Here is a 17,144-nt window from a genome sequence, read left to right on the forward strand (position 1 = left end):
CCTCCTGTATCCCTTACAATGGAGCTGCCTTGCCCTGCCAGGGAGCACTGGTATCCTGGGCTGTGCTGTGAGGACGAGATGAGTTCCTGGGAGGCCAGGGCTAGACCATGATCCTGTGAGGGAGGCTGTGGAGATTCTGATTTGGGGTAGAAGTGGGGAGGCTGGGGGGATAGGACTGGAGACCACCCCAGGGGGAGAATCTGTTGGGTGTGAGGGATTATTCAATTGAGAGGGAAACTGAGGCAGGATTCCTACAGGCATTTCCCAGGCCACAAGGGGGAGCCCCAAGGTACCACCCATTCAACAGCACCAGGTCACCTTGACACCAGGGGCTGTTCCTAGCTCTCAGTCTGTCTGGAAATGCCAGCCTTGTCCTGAAGTGCAACCTGATCTGATGTCCTGTAAGGGGAGCACTTCGCAGCTCCTGGATGATGCCCTGGGAGCTTCAGTTAAATTTAAGCAGGTGTCAGCTGGCAAGTGCAGTCAGCTCCCCCACTCCTGCCTCCCTGGGGAGTGGCTCTGCTACAGGCTGGCTGTTTGGGGCAGAGCCCCTCACTTCCACCATGCCCTTCTCCCCCCTGCTGCGTTGGCAGGGTCTGTTGAGCCCAGACTGGAAGTTAAGGCATGTGGTTCCCCTGGAGAAAGAGGAGTTGCACAACAGCCTGTTATCTGAGGGAAAGGAATTCAGAGACGGAGAGTACTGGCTGTGGTCCATGTTCAGCTCCCTGGGTACAGATTCGCCCACATGGCAGGGGAGAATGTCACATCTGTCTGTGGAAACAATGAATGGCCCAAGTGTCTTCAGCATTTAGGCCTGGATCCCCTTCCTGTTGGAGTCAATCATCACTTGACTTCATTGAGAGCCAAATCGGACTCTTAGCTTTCTCGGAGACAGCCTGATTCTGCCATCAGTATGACCCAGCAGCTGGTTTCAGCCTGTGAATCGAGGCTGTTCTCAAAGCTTGCTGTCAAGCCCTGGGGTGGGAGGGTGACTTCCCAGGAATGAAGTGGAAGGAAACTGGTTTGCACCTCCTGCTGTCCTTTGCATTCCTGTACCAGCTCAGTCCAAGGCCCCCTTGTACTGTGCACACAGGCCCTGCCTCCAGGGCATTACACTTTTGAGTAAGGCTTATTTGGGAAGCAGAGATCTTGCACGGTGACCTTGAACTTGGGCAGGAGACTACGGACTGGGAGTAGAGACATCACCCCAGCAGAGAGGGGGGTGAAATCCAACCCAGAAAAGGCACTGGACTGGGAGTCAAATAGACAGGAGCCCTGGCCTCTGTTCTCTCTGCCCCTACCCTGCCGCCTGGCCTTGGAGGAACTGTATTTGTATGAAAGTAGGGCTGAGAGGCTCTAATCACAGCTGTGAGACACCCCAGGCAGTTAGACGGTGGATATTCTGTGCAGTCACTGAGGATGAAGATACAGGAAAGAGGATCCCTGACTGAGCTGCTGGCCCCGTTCTCTGGGAACACTAACCATTTAAATATAGTCCTCCTCTGCAGCTATTACTACAATGGGTTTCCTGCTGCCTTTCCTTTCAGAGCCACCACCAGACAGTATTGCTCATTAAGAAGGGGCTGGCCTTGGCTGAACGTGTCTGATGTCAGCCAAGGTGCACATGCTGTTGCTTTACTTGAGACATCAGACCTGCCTAGCGGCAGGTGAGTTCAGTATGTGGTCCTGTGAGCTGACAGTAGATAGATGAGCTGAGCACCTGCCTGGATGTGTCCTGTTCTTAATGACCTGGAAGTGAGCACAGTGCACAGGGTGGATTGTGAAATCAGTGAATGAGACATGGAAGCAAGATACTGCCGGCAGCTACCATTTTCTTCTATGGCATCCCCTCCACCCAGGGCTAATGAGTCTGTATGGATCTTAGGTGCATTTATGAATGTATCATACTAAGGCAGCCCCAAATGAAGCACAGCTAAAGCCTGTTCAACAATAACGCTACCAAACTCCTGGAACACACAGGGTTGCACTTGCCCATATCTACTGCCAAGGTGCTGGCAGCGCACTCAGTGCCGGCTGAGTGAGTTGCAGGAAGGCTGGGACCCTGCCTCAGATCTGTATCCCTTGGTGGCTTTGAAGGGGTGCTAGGCTCCTTACAGGCATTATGAAGCTAAGTCTCCTCTTTCCCCTCAAGTTTATGACCATCCCTGTCATTTCAGAGATGAGGAAATGCCATCCCATGGGGGTTAGTATTGCTCTTTCAGTCACTGACAAAGTAAAACAGGAGGCCTGAGTTGCAATCCCTTTCTTTACCCACCACACCAAGCTAGGAATAGATCCCAGGAGTCCTGATCTTCAGTCCCTCTTCTGAACACCAGGGCAGGCACTCCTGGGAGGTGGTGTTTCTTAAGTGGCCAGTGCCGTCATCTGGCCCTTTGGTGACCTCAGTTCAAGGTCAAACCCTAGGTCTGCTTGCAGGGTGACTAGAAACTGGTCTGAACTCTTGGGCCTTGGGGTCCCCACAGGTGCAAATACAGACTCCCCACATAGATCATTATGGGACTGATGGATAAATGGGTGGTTGCTGCAGGGAGCAGGGAGTTGGCTTGCTGCTTTTTGCTTGCTTCCCCCTCCTCCCCCAACTTGTTAAGTCAATGAATGTGCTCTGCGGTTCCTGGAAAGTTGTCCTCGTGATCCTCTCGAGTTCCAGGCTCCAGACCCCCCTGCCTTGGCATGAGTTGTCATCCGAAGAGCAGGGTGCTTGGTGTGCCTGCAGCTCTGCAGATACTGGCAGCTCTCCCCCTCAGCCCCTTTGCCCCATTGCAGGGGGGTGCAGCTGTGTGCAAGTGGAGGGGAGGGAAGAAGGGCTTTCCTGGCGAGACGGTTGCCATTTGCCATCTTCAGCTTTGCCAATGCATCACCCACAGGAGAATGAGATCTGTGGGGGAGCTCGCAGTGCTGCCATGGCAACCACACTCGCAGAGCAGGTAGCCAAGGGGATCATCACAGGAACGCGTGACATGGCAGCAACAGCAAGGGCCCGTCCTACACGCAGCTGTCTCACCCCAGCCAGGCCGGCCTTGGGCCTGCGGGGCTGGGTAGGCCAAGAGCAAGTCGGGCGGGTGCTGTGCATCCTGAACCTGCAGTGGGCACTCAGCCAGCGAGACCTTGGAGCGAGGCAGCTCCCACAGTCTCTGCTATTTATAATCTCCCCAGATCAGGGGTGGCTGATCAGGATTCAGCTCCGTGTGGTCCAGCAAGGGCTTGCCCTCACCTCCCGGCTGTATAACACTGTCTGCTCAGGGAGGAGATGGCGTCCCAGTGCAAGGGGCCGGGGCCCGGGCCAGCTCACCAAGGCTGCGGGACTGAGATGTGACAGCACTGGGGGGAGCGACAGGACCTCCCTGTAGCCACTGGGGACTTTGCAAGGAGCCATTAAAGAGGCTCGGCCTATTCTGCTGAGATGACAGATGCGTGATCAGGGTTTACAAAATACTGAGTGGGGGGAAGAGAAAGTCAATAGGGCTTTAGTATCGCCTCCCACGCGGTGCAAGAAGAAGGGGGTCGCTAAATGCAACTCGCAGGCCGTCAGTGTCACACTCACGCCAGGAAGATGTCTCGGACAGCGGGTCGCTAAGGGTGGGCCTCGCACAGCGGACGCGGGGCGTTCAGCCCGACTCGCGAGGGGATCGGACGCGGTCCCGGAGCAAAAGGGGCATCGGCCGCTGTCCGGAGGCTGCCCCCGGGGGTAAAAACCCTGCTCCCTCTCTGCCAGGGTCCCGGCGGGCAGGGCCGGTGCCTCAGTTTCCCCGGGGCGGGGAGGCTCGGGGCGCGGCGGCGCTAGGACCGCTGGCGCAGGGAGGAGGAGCGGGAGGCGGCGGCGGCAGGACGGGCCGGGCTCGGCGCTGCGGGCGGCGCGGCGCGGCGCGGTGCGGGCAGGTGAGTGGCGCGGGCCCCGCCTCGGTGAGCCCTGCCCGGCGCTGGCGGGGGCGGCGCGCGCTGCAGCCCCGATGTGCGGGCCCGGCGCGGCGGTGCCCCGGGGCAGGGCGAGCGCCGCCGGGTGCCCACCCCCGCGGGGCTGCGGGATTTGCCGGGCAATCAGCGGAGAGGCTGCGTCTGAAGGACCGCGGGGGAGACGTGGAAGTGGGTCCGAAAGCGAGCAGGCGGGTCTGTCTGCAGCAGGGTGCCCGGGGGTCTCTGGGTGCAGGGGGAGGACGCCGCGAGCCCCGTGTGAACGGAGCCAGCGGGCGCCTGCGCGCAGCCGGCCCGGGCTGAGCCGGCCGCGGGGCCCGAGCCCGAGCCCGAGCCGCCCGGCGGAGGGGGGAGCTCGCCCAGCCCCTGCCTGGGCTGGAGCACGACCTGCCCCGTCACACGTGGGCGGAGGGAGAGGGGAGCTGAGTCCTGGCGGCCTCTGGGGTCGTCCTGCCCGCGGCGGGAGCGCGCCCGCTCGCACGGACTGTGCCCCCTTGTGCCGAGCCGCTGCGGGGGGACGGTGGTGTTATAGGTGGGGGCAAATCAATGGGAGTTGGGTGCCTAAATCCCTTGGAGGCTGGGGGCCCAAGGTGACAGGCAGCGGATAGTGACTTCAGATCTGCGTCTCCCTCGTCCTAGGCGCCCGCTCCGCACAGGCTGCCCGAGAATTGCCGTGGGGCGGCATGGAGGCCCTCTCGGCCTGGGCTGGACTCGCTACCTCCCCCCAGGGCGGACAGCCCTTTGCCCTCTGCCCCTCCAGTGCCCGGCTGCTTTGCTTCTCCAGCTATTTACTTCAATAGGATTTGGTCCCTGGGAGAGCCTGGGTGGAAGCAATCATGGGTGAACGCTGCCTTGGGGCAGGTTTATGTTGCCTGATCGCATATTTGTTTGAGTGGATTTCTCTCGGCGTCATGGGTAGGAGGATAATCCCCTTCCGAGGCTTAGCCCGCGTGGGATCATGCTGCGCTAAGCCGAGGGCTGGGGGCCGGCTAGTGCTGAGTTGCCTAACTTTGCAGGAGCTCCGTGTCCCATGGGCCCCTTCCCTGCCAGGGAATGAGCCTGGGATGGGGATTTCAGCAGGTCAGACAAGCAGCCCTAGTACACGATCTTGTTACAGCAGTGCTGCTCTGATCTAGGGCTCCTTCCCCCAGTGCAAGCTCAGTAAGGAAAGTTGCAGCAAAGTGGTAAAGCCCTGGGGGTGGAAGGATCTGCCCTGGATTGCTAAGTAGAGGGTCACTGGCTCCTCTGTCATGTGATGCCTTCCTTCTGTGGCAGCTCCAAAGCCCTTTGCAGGCGTTAGACAATTAATTACTTCTCCCAGCCCTGCCCCCCATCACCCTCCCCAGCATTTGGCAGAGATTGTTGTCCCCGTTTGCAAATAGGGCACCCAAAGCACAGAGGATTCATGGCTTCACCCAAGGTTGCACAGGGACTTTGGCAGAATCTGGAATTGAACTCAGGAATCCTGGCTCCGAGACCCATGTTGCAACCCATATTGTTGTGTTTGCTGTAACAGCAAATGACCCAAGCTGCTCTTGCGTATAGCTAATCCAGCTTTCAAACCAGCACTCCTTTCCCTGGCTCCAGGGGCAAAGGTGGGCTGATGGGGGACATACCTTAAGGTGCCCTAAATTCAGGTCCCTGCAATGTGATTACTGCCCCTCCAGGTTTCATTAAATGCTGTAGGAAGAAGGTCTGATCCCCAGCAGGTCAGGAGAGGTGGAAGCCTATCATTAAGATGAGGGAACTTTGTACACAGACCTGGGCCTGAATGTGTTTGGGGGATACAGCAGGAGGGATCGGGTGGCCTATAAAGATAAGACCCCAGCGCAGAGAGATGATAACATCCCAGTGCTTGGAGCAAGCCCCAGGCTGTCATGTGCTGCCAAGCAGATGTCACCTGTCTGGGAGGGCAGTGTGGTGCCAAAATGCTTGATCCAAAGGCCTGTAAGATCCATGGAAAGGTCCCCCCCTCCTTGATTTCACCACATTCAGGATCAGAGCACAGGATTGGTTCACACCAGCATGGGCTGTTAGGTTGCTTCTTGCCTCTGTGCCCTGCATGCTGTGCTACAGGAGAGCATGGAGATCAGGTGCTGAGGACAGGAGTGGAGGATGGCTCTGATCATAACCGTGTCCCCGGGATTTTCCACAGGTGCCCGCGTTATGCTGATGAAGGCTTCACGCTAACATTGGCAGAGACATGAGTAACAACACGGTAAGTCCTCTTCACGAAGCAGCCTTGCTGTCCTTGTCCTGGATGTCCATCCCTGGCCCTTGGACAGTGTCATGGAACCTCTCGCCCACTGGTAGCAAGCGCACTTCATCTGCAGGACATTCGTGCGTTGGTGGTCCATGCAGTCCTGCATACTACAGGGACCCTTCCCCATAGATGGAGAGGGCTGGAGCCTAGGGCTACTTGGTAACTTGCTGAATACCAGCTCCTTCCAGCTCAGAGCTGTCTTACCAGCTTCTCTGGGGACTGAGGCAATGCCTGGCAGCACTAGCCATTGAGGGTGAGCATTCTCATAGCTGAGCAAAGTTTTGCCAAGTATCATGGCTTCTGCTGTGAGATCTTTCTTCCTAACTGAAGCCAGCTGAAGGAGGCTGGAGAAGGATCAGGTGTTTGGGGTTTGAACTTCACTCATCCCTAAGCAACTGGACAATGGCTCCCTCTGCTTATCTGCCTCTTGGTGTTTCCTGAACCTGACTTCTTCCGACTTGCAGTGAGATCCCATCCCTGGCATGCAAATAGAAGGGAGACAACATGTAGGTGCCACCAGACAGCGGGGCAGGGGCTGAGCGCTGATGGCTCTGATGCCTGGGGATTATCAGTTTAATTGGTTTTCCCGGGGCTTATAAGCACTCTGCGGGATCAGTTGAATGTGAGACTTCTCATGCAAAGCTTCGACCAGCTAAATGCTTCTCATAGCCAGGGAGGTCTGATGGATCAGGTGTAAGGACGATCCCAGCAGCTATTGGGCAAGCTGCCCCATGCACATGGTGCCCAACAGACTTCAAAAAGGGAATAGCAGAGGGGTGGCTGTGGGGAGAAATAGACAAACAGGCTGGGTAGAATAAAAGAGGCCCCAGTCTGCCATGGGGCAGAGGGGAACGTGGCTCAAGTAACTGGTTCCTGTCTCTGACTGAGCCAAAGACTGGGAGGGAGGGGGGAAGCCAAGAGCTGGTGCAGAAAGTCCTGGCAATTTGATGTTAGAGAGACTGGCCTGTTGGTTCAGAGCTGGTCAGCAGTGGCATAATTCTGCTGCTGTGAAGCTGATGGGAGTTACCAGGAGGGGCAGAGTTAAACCAATCGAAAGACCTGTGAAAATCTAACCAAAAGTCCCAGTGCCCTAAAGTGCCAGCTCCTAAACCCTGCATAGTGTAACAGGGGAGACTTTGCCCCACATGCTGCACTTTGAGACTAGAATCCTTCTCTCAGTTATTAAAGAAAAATATACAAGCTTTTAAACCTCACATTTTACTTGTGTCTGTTTGAGAGGCTGCATAACTTTGCCCCTTTTGAACTGGCTTTGGGCAGTCAAATCAGCCAGGTCAATCTCTCATGTTTCTCTCCAGTTTCCCTTTCTGGATGTGGAACCCTGGAAAGAAGCTATTTGTGTTTATGGCACTGGAAGCAACATGTCTGATGTTTTAAAAATCATTTGTAATTGAAATATAAAAGGAAAACGGATGTGCAAGCACAGCCAACATCCAGGGGTCTGCTTCTGCATACAAGCTGACATCCAGTAACCTAGCCCTAGGGATTCTGGCACGTTTGAATTTCCTGAGGACCGTTAGACTGCTCGGGTCTGACTTACACAGTCTGTTATCTTGACTTGCAAACCAGTACCTGGTCTCAGGTAGCACTGACTGCCACTTCACACCACTTCACTGAGAATCAGGACTCCTGGGTTCTCCCCCTGGCTTGTAAATTCTAATCTCTGACACCCCAGTTATTTACCCTGAAAAGTGGGGGTAATGGCAATATTTGGCCAACTTTGCAAAGCCCCTGGAAAGCACTTGCCAAAAGGTACTACGTATGGGTGAAGCATTATTGTTGTGACAGGAATGCACAAAAGCATCGGAACATTTCTAATTTGGGAGGCAGGAGAGTTTTAAAAACTAAAAATCGGCCAGATTCTCTCTTTCTCTCTGATCTGTATCATTCCTCTGTGTGTGTGAAATCTCATCCACTGTCTATAACAGGTACCTTCATAAGAGCTGGCTAACGCTCCCTGCCCTCTTGTTCTTGCCATCGCAGAACATCTCACTAGCTGGTGCTCACGCTGGCATTCTCCTCGGAGGGGCCAAGGACCAGCTAGGTCCTGGCGACTGAACTTTCCCTCCCAGTCAGTCACAGCCACTGGTGGGAGAGCTCACCTGGCTGCTGCCCACTCTGTCCCAGAGCTGGGTAGGGTGGATTTCTGTTGCTGTGCATACTGCGTATGCCCACCCAAGGGTTTGGGATGAAAGCTCGGGCATGCTAATAGGGATCTGGACCATTGCTGTTGGAGCACAGGGCACTGTCAGGGCAGTGGCTGGGCCCAGCTCTCCCAGTAGCTGGGATCCTTTCAAGGCTGCCAGCCTTGCTGGGATCACACTGTGCTAATACAGGTAAGTGGGAGTACAGGCCTCTTCCTGCCTTTGGCCTGCATGTGGTCCTTGTCCCCTCAGCAGCACCAGCACCTCCTAGCCACCAGCATCCAGCACTGGCTTTGCTGCAGGTCTCTGGAGTATCCCCTCAACCCCATCCTGTGTGTAACCATCTCACTCCTGATTGCTTTGCTGCCACAGACCAAACTAGCCCAGTAGGTGGTTGGCACTCAGAGGCAGATGGCTTCAAGACCTGCTGGCCATGATAGACAATTATGGAGATAGGATTTTAATTTGTCAGGTCCAGTCAGGGCTTTGTTGCAGGGCAAAAAAGCTGCCTGCAACAGAGCCCTCTGCTCGTATATATGTATCTGTGCATCGCAGCAGAGCTGGGAGGGGATGGTTTGGGCTTGGCTGCCTGGTAAATAAAGGCAATGTTGTGCTTCCTGGGCTTTGTGCTTCAGAGGAGTGAGATCCCAGAAAGCGGGAGCAATAGGGGCTCTGTGAGGGGCCTTTACCTCCCAGCTGCAGAGCACATCTTCCATGCAGCATTGATTTTGAAGGGGGGACTTTGTTTTTTGTGTGTCAGTATGGGACCCTGTGTCCTGACTGTCAGAGGTGCTCAGTGCTCAGCAGGTGGGTGCCTAAAATTGGAGGTTCTTGAGAGCTGCAGACCTGTCTGAGTGCTGCCCCTGGGTCTGACCTCTTCTCATCTCGCTCTTCTCACTCCCAAAACCCAGGGCCAACACACGGCGATCTTTGTGGTTCTGTTTGCTCTGGTCATGCTACTGATCATCTACAGCTCTAACAATGGGAACGAAGTCTTTCACTACGCATCGCTGCGGAGCAAATCGCATCGTCCACCTAACCTCAAGAAATGGGGGCTGAGGAACGGATACCTCCCTGTATATGGAAACAAGGTACGGGGCATCCAGCTGAGGCTCCCTCATGTTCCTGCCCTCACCGGAGGAAGGAGCCTTGCAGACTAGCTCCAGGCTGAGCTTGTAGGAGTTCCAAGCTGGGGCTCGGCAGATTGGTATCCCTTGGCTCTGGCAGCACTTAACAGTCTGGTGCAGTAGGAGCTTAAAAAGCTTTCCTTGCCTTGCCTCCATGCCACCCTGCATGGCTTGTGCCTAACAGCGGTGCTGTCTGAGGGATTGAGGAGCAGAGGCACTACAGTGCAGATTGCAGCGTGTCTCAGATGGAAGTCTGACCTTCAAGCTTCTTCCAGCCGCTGCTCTGAGCAGGCCCCTGTCTGTCGGGACTCCTGGCTTCTACTGCCATCCTGCTTGCTAACTAGCCCTTAATGAGTCATTTTGCCTGTCTGTGCCCCAGTCGGCCCATAGGTCAGAGAGGGGTAATAATTCACAGACATATTAAAAGGAATCATTAATTAATTCTGCACAGCAGGTTGGACTTCTCAGGTGCTTATCAGGAGCCAATAATAGTTGCTGCATGCAGAACAGCCCTCTACTGCCTGCAAGCAGAACTGCCAGCCTAAGCCTTGCAGAGCCGTTCTTTTCAGGCAGAAGGCAGGGTGGACTAACACAGCTAACTTCCTTTCTCAGTTATATCTGGAACAGCAATGCTCTCAGATCAGGGTTCCCTTGCCCCCGGTCCCTGTGCACACAGACAGGGGCAGGTGCTGCCTCAGAGCACTTCCAGTCTGAGTAGGCAATGGAAATGTTATCCTCAGCATCTTGCACGCTAGGAGAGGACTATGGAAACACTAGGAGAATCCTCTGGGTTGCATTGGGAGTCTATGGCAGAGCTGGGAATTAATTTCTCTTGAGTCCCCATCCAGTACCTTATCCACCCACCCTTCCTGCTGCTGTCATCAGCCAGAGGGTTTCCAGGAACTTGGGGGCATAGGCCATGTCGTTGGGGAAGAGGGCTACTGCTCTGTGCAGTGAGGGTGCAAGGCAGTGGTGAAGTGCCAGTGCTGATAGAGTCACTGCTCTCTTTTCTTTCTTCCCCAGACTCTGAATTCCCACTGCCACCAGTGTGTGATCATCACCAGCTCCAGCCACCTGCTGGGGAGCAAGCTAGGCTCAGAGATCAACCAGGTAGAGTGCACCATCCGCATGAACGATGCCCCCACCACCGGCTATGAGGCAGACGTGGGCAACAAGACCAGTTTCCGCGTGGTGGCTCACTCCAGCATCTACCAGGTGCTGAAGAAGCCACAGGAGTTTGTCAACAAGACCCCGGAAACCATCTTCATCTTCTGGGGGCCACCCAGCAAGATGCAGAGGAGCCTGCTCAGGATCATCCAGCATGTCAGCATGTCCTTCCCCAACATGTCAGCCTACGTTGTGTCCTCTGGTCGTATGAAGCAGTTTGATGACTTGTTCAGGGGAGAGACTGGGAAAGACAGGTACCTAGGGGCCTCCTTCCTGACCTCTCATTTGGTGCCATCAGCATCCCAGCTTTACCAGTCAGCTCCCACCCCACCAGCCAGCCCGCACCCCATTCTGTTGCATTGTTACCTCTGCTGTATCACCTTTCTTCCCCATGAAAAGAAGCCATGCAGTTCTCTTGCAGCCGCGCGCCTGTCTTGCTGTCTGTCACTGGGTTCAGGGCTGACAGGAGGATCCAGGCCCTTTGGATTGGTGGGGGACCTTAGAGGAGCAGATATGGAGGAATGGTGGGAGTGTGGCTTCGATGTAATTCTGTTTCATCCCATTCCTCTGCCCCCAACTGGCTTCTCCCTGTCTCATCTCCCCTGTTCTGCCTCCTTTTATCCCCTCTCCTGTCTTTCTCTGGCTGACTCTCTTTCTCCCTCCATCTTCCCTTGCCTTCACTCATTCTTCTCTGTCCCTCAGGCAGAAGTCCCGGTCATGGCTGAGCACAGGCTGGTTTACCATGGTCATTGCTGTGGAGCTGTGTGACAAGGTGCATGTCTATGGCATGGTCCCTCCTAACTACTGCAGGTAAGGCTTGAGCCCTTGTGTCAGCCACCTCCCCTTGGGCCCCAGCACTTTGCCCCCATCTGAGTGGCTCACCCTGTATCTCTGTCCTCCACAGCAAGAGGTCTCAGCCCCACAAGATGCCGTATCACTACTACGAGCCCAAGGGCCCGGATGAGTGTACAATCTACATCCACAATGAGCGCAGCCGCAAGGGCAACCACCACCGCTTCATCACGGAGAAACGGGTCTTTGCCAGCTGGGCAAGCCTCTATAACATCACCTTCTCCCACCCATCCTGGCCCTAGGGGCTTCACCAGGGAACACAGAGTCAGTCAAGTGCCAAATGTGACTGATGTCAAGAGTGGGATATCTCTGACTCAAAGGGAGAACGTCTGTGGTACAAACCCTCTGAGCCAGGGGCTCAGAGGTAAGAGAGGCCACACACTGACTGCAGACTGCTGCTATCAGGATTCTCCATCCAGCGGCTGTATGGGCAGGAAGGACTGGGCTTGAGGGGGAACAGGCTGGGACAGTGCCTGTGACTGAACACACAGGCTGGGCCCTGGGAGCACAGCCACACACTGGGCTTGGTTCGTGTTACACCCCCCTAAGACACAGTCACACACATCACAGAATCTGTGCTTCGGGGTGACGGCACCACTTCTGTGACAAGATGCCTCCCCCACGCTCATTATCAACCCTGAGGCTGCCCTTGTCTTAGCTCTCTGCGTGGGGTTTTTTTCTCAGCCCTCCTGGAGAGATATTTGAGGCTGGAGTTGGGAGGAGTTTCCTCCTTTCAGCTCTGCTAGGCTGTCAGTCAGATGCGCATCTGGGAGGTTGCATGTACCACGGAGCATAAACCTAAAGGCAAGGGCCCTGCCCCTGCAACCTCTGCATCCCTGAGGTTGCCAGCAAGGCCTGCAAACAGCATCCACCAAGGCTTAAAGAGAAGAGGATCAGAGTGTCAGGGAAAAGAGCCCCAGAGATTCTTGGGAAGTGTGAGAAACACCCAGACAAGCTCTGTGAGCCCTGGGCAGTGATGGAGCTGGCTCTCCCCTCAGGTGCTTTGCCTGGCTGGCCACTATGGAGGTTGGCTCAGCTTCTGGGTGGCTGCTCAGAGCAGGGTATACTCTGTGTTGATTGGGGGTGTTGTCTTGCACTGTGCATGTGTACGTGTGTCACAGATACTGTGAGGCATTTTTTTGTGTGTGACAATCTCAAAGGGGTACCGTGGCTTAGAGGGCCTTGCTAGTCCCCATGGGTGTACACAGGCTTCACAACTAGACTCTGCTTTGGCATCACTGGTTTCCTGGGATTCTGGGCCATGTGCCTTCTCCTTCCTCAGGCTGGCAGGCTCATGCGGCGCTCCTCAGCCTGCTTGTGAAATGGAGATTTGGCAGCAGGCGGGTGGACTTGCTGCTCTGCAGCCTAAACTGGAGTTGTGGTCTCTGCTTGCTCTTAAGACAGTTCCCCTCACCCAGTGCTCTGTTCACAGGAGCTGTGATGCCTTGAAGAAGTGACTGATGGGCTGATGCTGGCTCCTAACTACCCCTGGGGCAACCAGTTGGACTGAGATGCCCATGGCTGTCTGGTCTATTTTTGTATTCACGAGGGTTTCTGTGCCTGTTGTAAAGCTGCCTGAATGCTCCGGGAGCTGGTGCTGGAGTAGGGGGGCAGTGCTACCTACAGCTGAAGTGCAGCTGCCTAGAAGCAGGGCAGGGACATGTGGTGCGAGTGGAACGATGCTCCACTTTTCCCTTTCATAACTGATTACAGGGAAAGATAAGTCAGCTGCGGATGGGCCCTGACCCCAACAGCTCCCCACTCCCCCCAGGGTTTGGGTATTCAGGATCCAGCTCTGAATTTCAGGCCCCTTTCTCACAGTTTTGAAAGTGCTGGTTGGCCACAGCCATGCAGCTGGGAGTGGAGTGGCCTGGGGGCTGGATCTTCAGCTGGGGGGGACTGAACATGCCCAGGGCTGGGAGCCAGGAGCTTGGAGGGCAGTTGTCTGGGGCACACAGCATGCTCCATGTATTGCTGCCCCATCTGTATGCTGCAGAGAATGAAAGGGAGGGTATGAGGCCCCTTCATTATGGGGATGTTGAAATAGCAAGTGCTGGCCTCTCTGGGCAGAGAGCAGCTGCTGCTGCCCTGCCTAGCACAGCAAGGGGCAAACGGAGATGTCCCTCAGCACTGGGGTGGGGTGTGCTGCACACGACCCAGCACTGTTCCCAGTGGAGAGCAGGACTTGCTCCCTGGTAGGCACAGTAAGGTTACTATCCTGTTGCTTGCCCAGGCTCGGTGTGGGGGGGGGTCCCCACTGTGGCCCCAGTTGTTCATTTTAATTGTTGTGTGGCTTCTCCCATGTTGTCTCTTGGGCAGCCCTCTGGTCACGGTCCCTTGCAGCTGCTTGTGGGGTCCCTGGTCCTTTGAATCCCCACCTGCCGGGGAGACCTGTCTCTGCAGCCTGAGTGAGGGGCTGTGGGATGCACTGGAAATGGAAACCACGCTGCCAGCTCCTCAACCTGTGAAGAGCAGTGCCCCTCTCCTGGCTGCCTCCATTCTCTGCCACTGCACCTGTTTGGCCTGAACTCCATAGATTATGACACTGAGACTTGACAGGAAACACCCAGGCAATAGGCTTCTTTGATCATGATTGCATGGAATGGGAGATTTGCTCGGGGCTTGCTGAACTGGACTTGGGACCCAGAAGTGACTGTTCCCAAGGCAGGCATGTCTGGGGTCTGATTCTGCATTGTGCGGCCCTGTGTGTTGTCTTTGACCCCACTCTAAACAGGCGAGGGGGGTGACAACAACCACCCAAGGGGCAGCACAACAGCATGAATTGAGCCCCTGGTGCAGCCTCCCATAGGAACATAAGAATTGCCATTTACTGGCTCAGACCATAGGTCCATCTTGCCCAATATCCTGCGTTGCACAGTGGCAGAGAGAGTGCTGAAAGGATGAGTGAACTGGGCATGACCAGGATTTTTTCTGCTGTTCCTTTCTCACTTGCAGCCTTCAGCATTTAGGGTCCAGGAAGTTTTGATACAGATGCCCTATCCCTAACCCTGGTGCTCAATAGCTACTGATGCCCCTTTCCTCCAAGGGGCATTGGAGGAATCTCCATTTCTGAATCTGGCTAAACTGTCAGCTTCCACAACATCAGGTGGCAATGAGTTTCACGCTTTAATTGCACACTGTGTGAAAAAAGAACTTCCTTTTAGTTTTAAACTAACTACCTACTAGTTTCATTTTGTGAATCCTGGTTCTTGTGAGAGAGAGTAAATAATAAATCCCTATTTCCTATCTCTTTGCCATTTAGTATTTTGTAAACCACTATGTCCCACCTCAAGTGTCTCTTTTGAAAACAATAGGCCTCATCTCTTTAGTCTCTCCTCATCTGGCAGCCCCTCCATACCACTAATTATCCTTGTTGCCATTCTCTGTTCTTCTATATCCTTTTTGAGGTGTGGGGACCAGAACTGGGCACAGTATTCAAGGTGTGGACACACCATGGCTTTATAAAGGGGCATGATGGTACTTTGTTTTGTTTACAATTCCCTTCTTAATAATCCCTAGCATTTTGTTTGCCTTTTTGACAGCTGCTGAGCACGGAGCTGATGTTTTTTAGCAGACTGCCCACGATGACTCCCAGATCTCATTCTTGTATGGTAACAGCTAATGTAGAGCCCATCATCCTGTAGGTATAATTTGGGTTATTTTTGCCCAGGTGCATCATCTTACAGTTTCCCTTCATACCTCCCTCTTATCCCATGCTCATGGTCACTTTTCTTCCTTTATCTCCCCCCGCTGTTCAGGGTCTGCTCTGAAAGTGTCTGGCAGTCTGGTGCCATTAGACACTTTCTGATCTGCTACACAATTGGATTTGGCTCTTCCTTGCTTCTCGGACATTTTTACCAGTTATGGCCAAGTTTAAAACAAACGTACGCTGCAGCCTTGTCTAGGGACAGCACTAAATTGGCTTGATCAGATCCTTACTTGGGCAACCGCTCCACCCTGAAATCCAGGGGCATTGGTCTGGGGCAGGACTAGGCCCTGGAGTTACCAGACTGGCTGGCTATATGCAGACCACGGGCCTGCTTCAGATTCCATTTTTCCCAGTGTGAATTGGGTTAACCAATGGAAGTGGAATTGAGCCAGTGTAATTCCAGCGCAAATGAGGTCAGACTCTGGTCCCATGACTGCAGCGTACAGCATCATTTGCTAGTCAGACAAGGGAATGACTGACTGTGAGAGATGCTGACCAGCTCCTGGCCTCTGTCTGCTCCCTGCTTTCCTTCCTTCCAGCAGGAGCACCCCTAGGTCTGCAGAGACACTTCTAAGTGGGTTCCCTTGTTCCATGCAATAAAGCATCTTGACTGTAACATGGGAGCAAATCCCCTGTTTACTCTGATACCTACAGGCAGGAGGGATCCTCAGTCCATTGTCTTGGGCTTCAGCCAGTAGTTTGGGCCTAGGAGGTCTCTTCCATGCTGTGTTCCTCTGACACCATGTGAGTTGCCCCTCTCCCAGCATGGGGTTTAAATGCAGAAGCTGGAGGGTGATGTGGGGAGATTTGGGGCTGCTTGGTGGGGAACCTTGAGAGTTCCAAGAGCTTCCTGGGAGAAGGAAGAGCCACTTCTGGCCTCGACTCAGTGCCATGAGCTGGGGCTGCTTTGCACTTATACCAGCAGAACCTGAAAGCCTCATATGACCCCAGAGATTCTCTCTAGGAGCACAAGAAGCGACCAGTTCATAGCACAACTGCCTCCGCAGACTCTAGCTGTGCTCAGCGGTGCCTCTGCTAAACTTCACTGCCTTCAGGATGTAGTTTGGACAAGACCTGAACTCAGCCACTACAGGCACCTGATCTATCTGGTCCTTGGGAAGGCTATGGAGCTGCTAATCTCCTGCTATAGCCTGGACCTTTGGAGGTACTTAAAGGGACACTGTCCAGCTATTTTTTACGAAGGGGTTGGGGAAGAGGGGGGGGGGTTTTGCTTCTTGTATTTATATTAGCTTCCTCAAATACTGTTATTAGATTTAAAAATCAAGAAGTGTGATGAGGTGGACTCGGGGGGGGGGTTGGGGGGGCAGAGCCTGTCAAAGTACAGTACTGGCACTTGCTTAACCATTGCAGCCCCTCTTTGTCAGCCAGAGTTGTGGGCACTTGGTGTCTGAACATGGTCATATAGGGTGAGGTCTGTAAGCCTTTGTTGCCTAATCCCCTTGGTTTTCAATGAGATTTGGAACCTAATGTACTTGGGAGCCTTTGGAAATCCTAGCCACATGCCTTCTATTGCACTGGCTCTTTCTATGAAGCCCAATTAGGGTGCTGGAAAATGGATTTAAAAGAAATAATATTGGTCCCTTTTGTTTTGTTTTCTTGCTGCTGCTACTTTTCTGTGCTTCTGTAAAGAGCTGATCTGATTAAACCACTCTGTTAAACCATTATTTGAATGGATCTGTTGGTCTGGGTAACTGTAAAGTCAAGTTAATAGTCAGTCATAGTCAAGATAATACACAATTCCATAGGCTCATCAGATGATGAATGGCTGCTGCTAAAAGTATATTATATATGTGAGTAGCGTGCACTTTAAATGAAGCTGAGTTGAAGTGTGAGAAATGGCAGAACTGTGGGGAGAAGCAGCCTGTAATAATTAACGATGAATTAGCTGTGATGGGAACATCACTTAATCATTT

General features: G+C 54.1%; 1 protein-coding gene across 4 annotated transcripts; it reads left to right on the top strand.

Annotated features, from left to right (window-relative positions):
* The first annotated feature begins 3,384 nt into the window (after positions 1 to 3,384).
* ST6GALNAC6 (ST6 N-acetylgalactosaminide alpha-2,6-sialyltransferase 6) lies at positions 3,385 to 16,895 on the top strand. Of its 4 annotated transcripts, none has more exons than XM_019475877.2 (6): positions 3,385 to 3,597; positions 6,086 to 6,148; positions 9,267 to 9,446; positions 10,506 to 10,903; positions 11,352 to 11,459; positions 11,554 to 16,895. In XM_019475877.2, the coding sequence occupies exons 2-6, from the start codon at positions 6,134 to 6,136 to the stop codon at positions 11,741 to 11,743; spliced, it is 891 nt and encodes a 296-aa protein (XP_019331422.1). In that variant the 5' UTR covers positions 3,385 to 3,597; positions 6,086 to 6,133; the 3' UTR covers positions 11,744 to 16,895. The 4 variants fall into 4 exon arrangements, with proteins under 4 accessions (XP_019331422.1, XP_059571567.1, XP_006269505.1 ...); XM_059715584.1 differs by lacking the exon at positions 3,385 to 3,597 and adding an exon at positions 3,831 to 3,897; XM_006269443.4 differs by lacking the exon at positions 3,385 to 3,597 and adding an exon at positions 3,963 to 4,125.
* Positions 16,896 to 17,144: the final 249 nt, after the last annotated feature.

This window comes from Alligator mississippiensis, chromosome 12 (assembly GCF_030867095.1).
Source record: "Alligator mississippiensis isolate rAllMis1 chromosome 12, rAllMis1, whole genome shotgun sequence".
In the NCBI taxonomy this organism is placed as follows: Eukaryota; Metazoa; Chordata; order Crocodylia; family Alligatoridae; genus Alligator; species Alligator mississippiensis.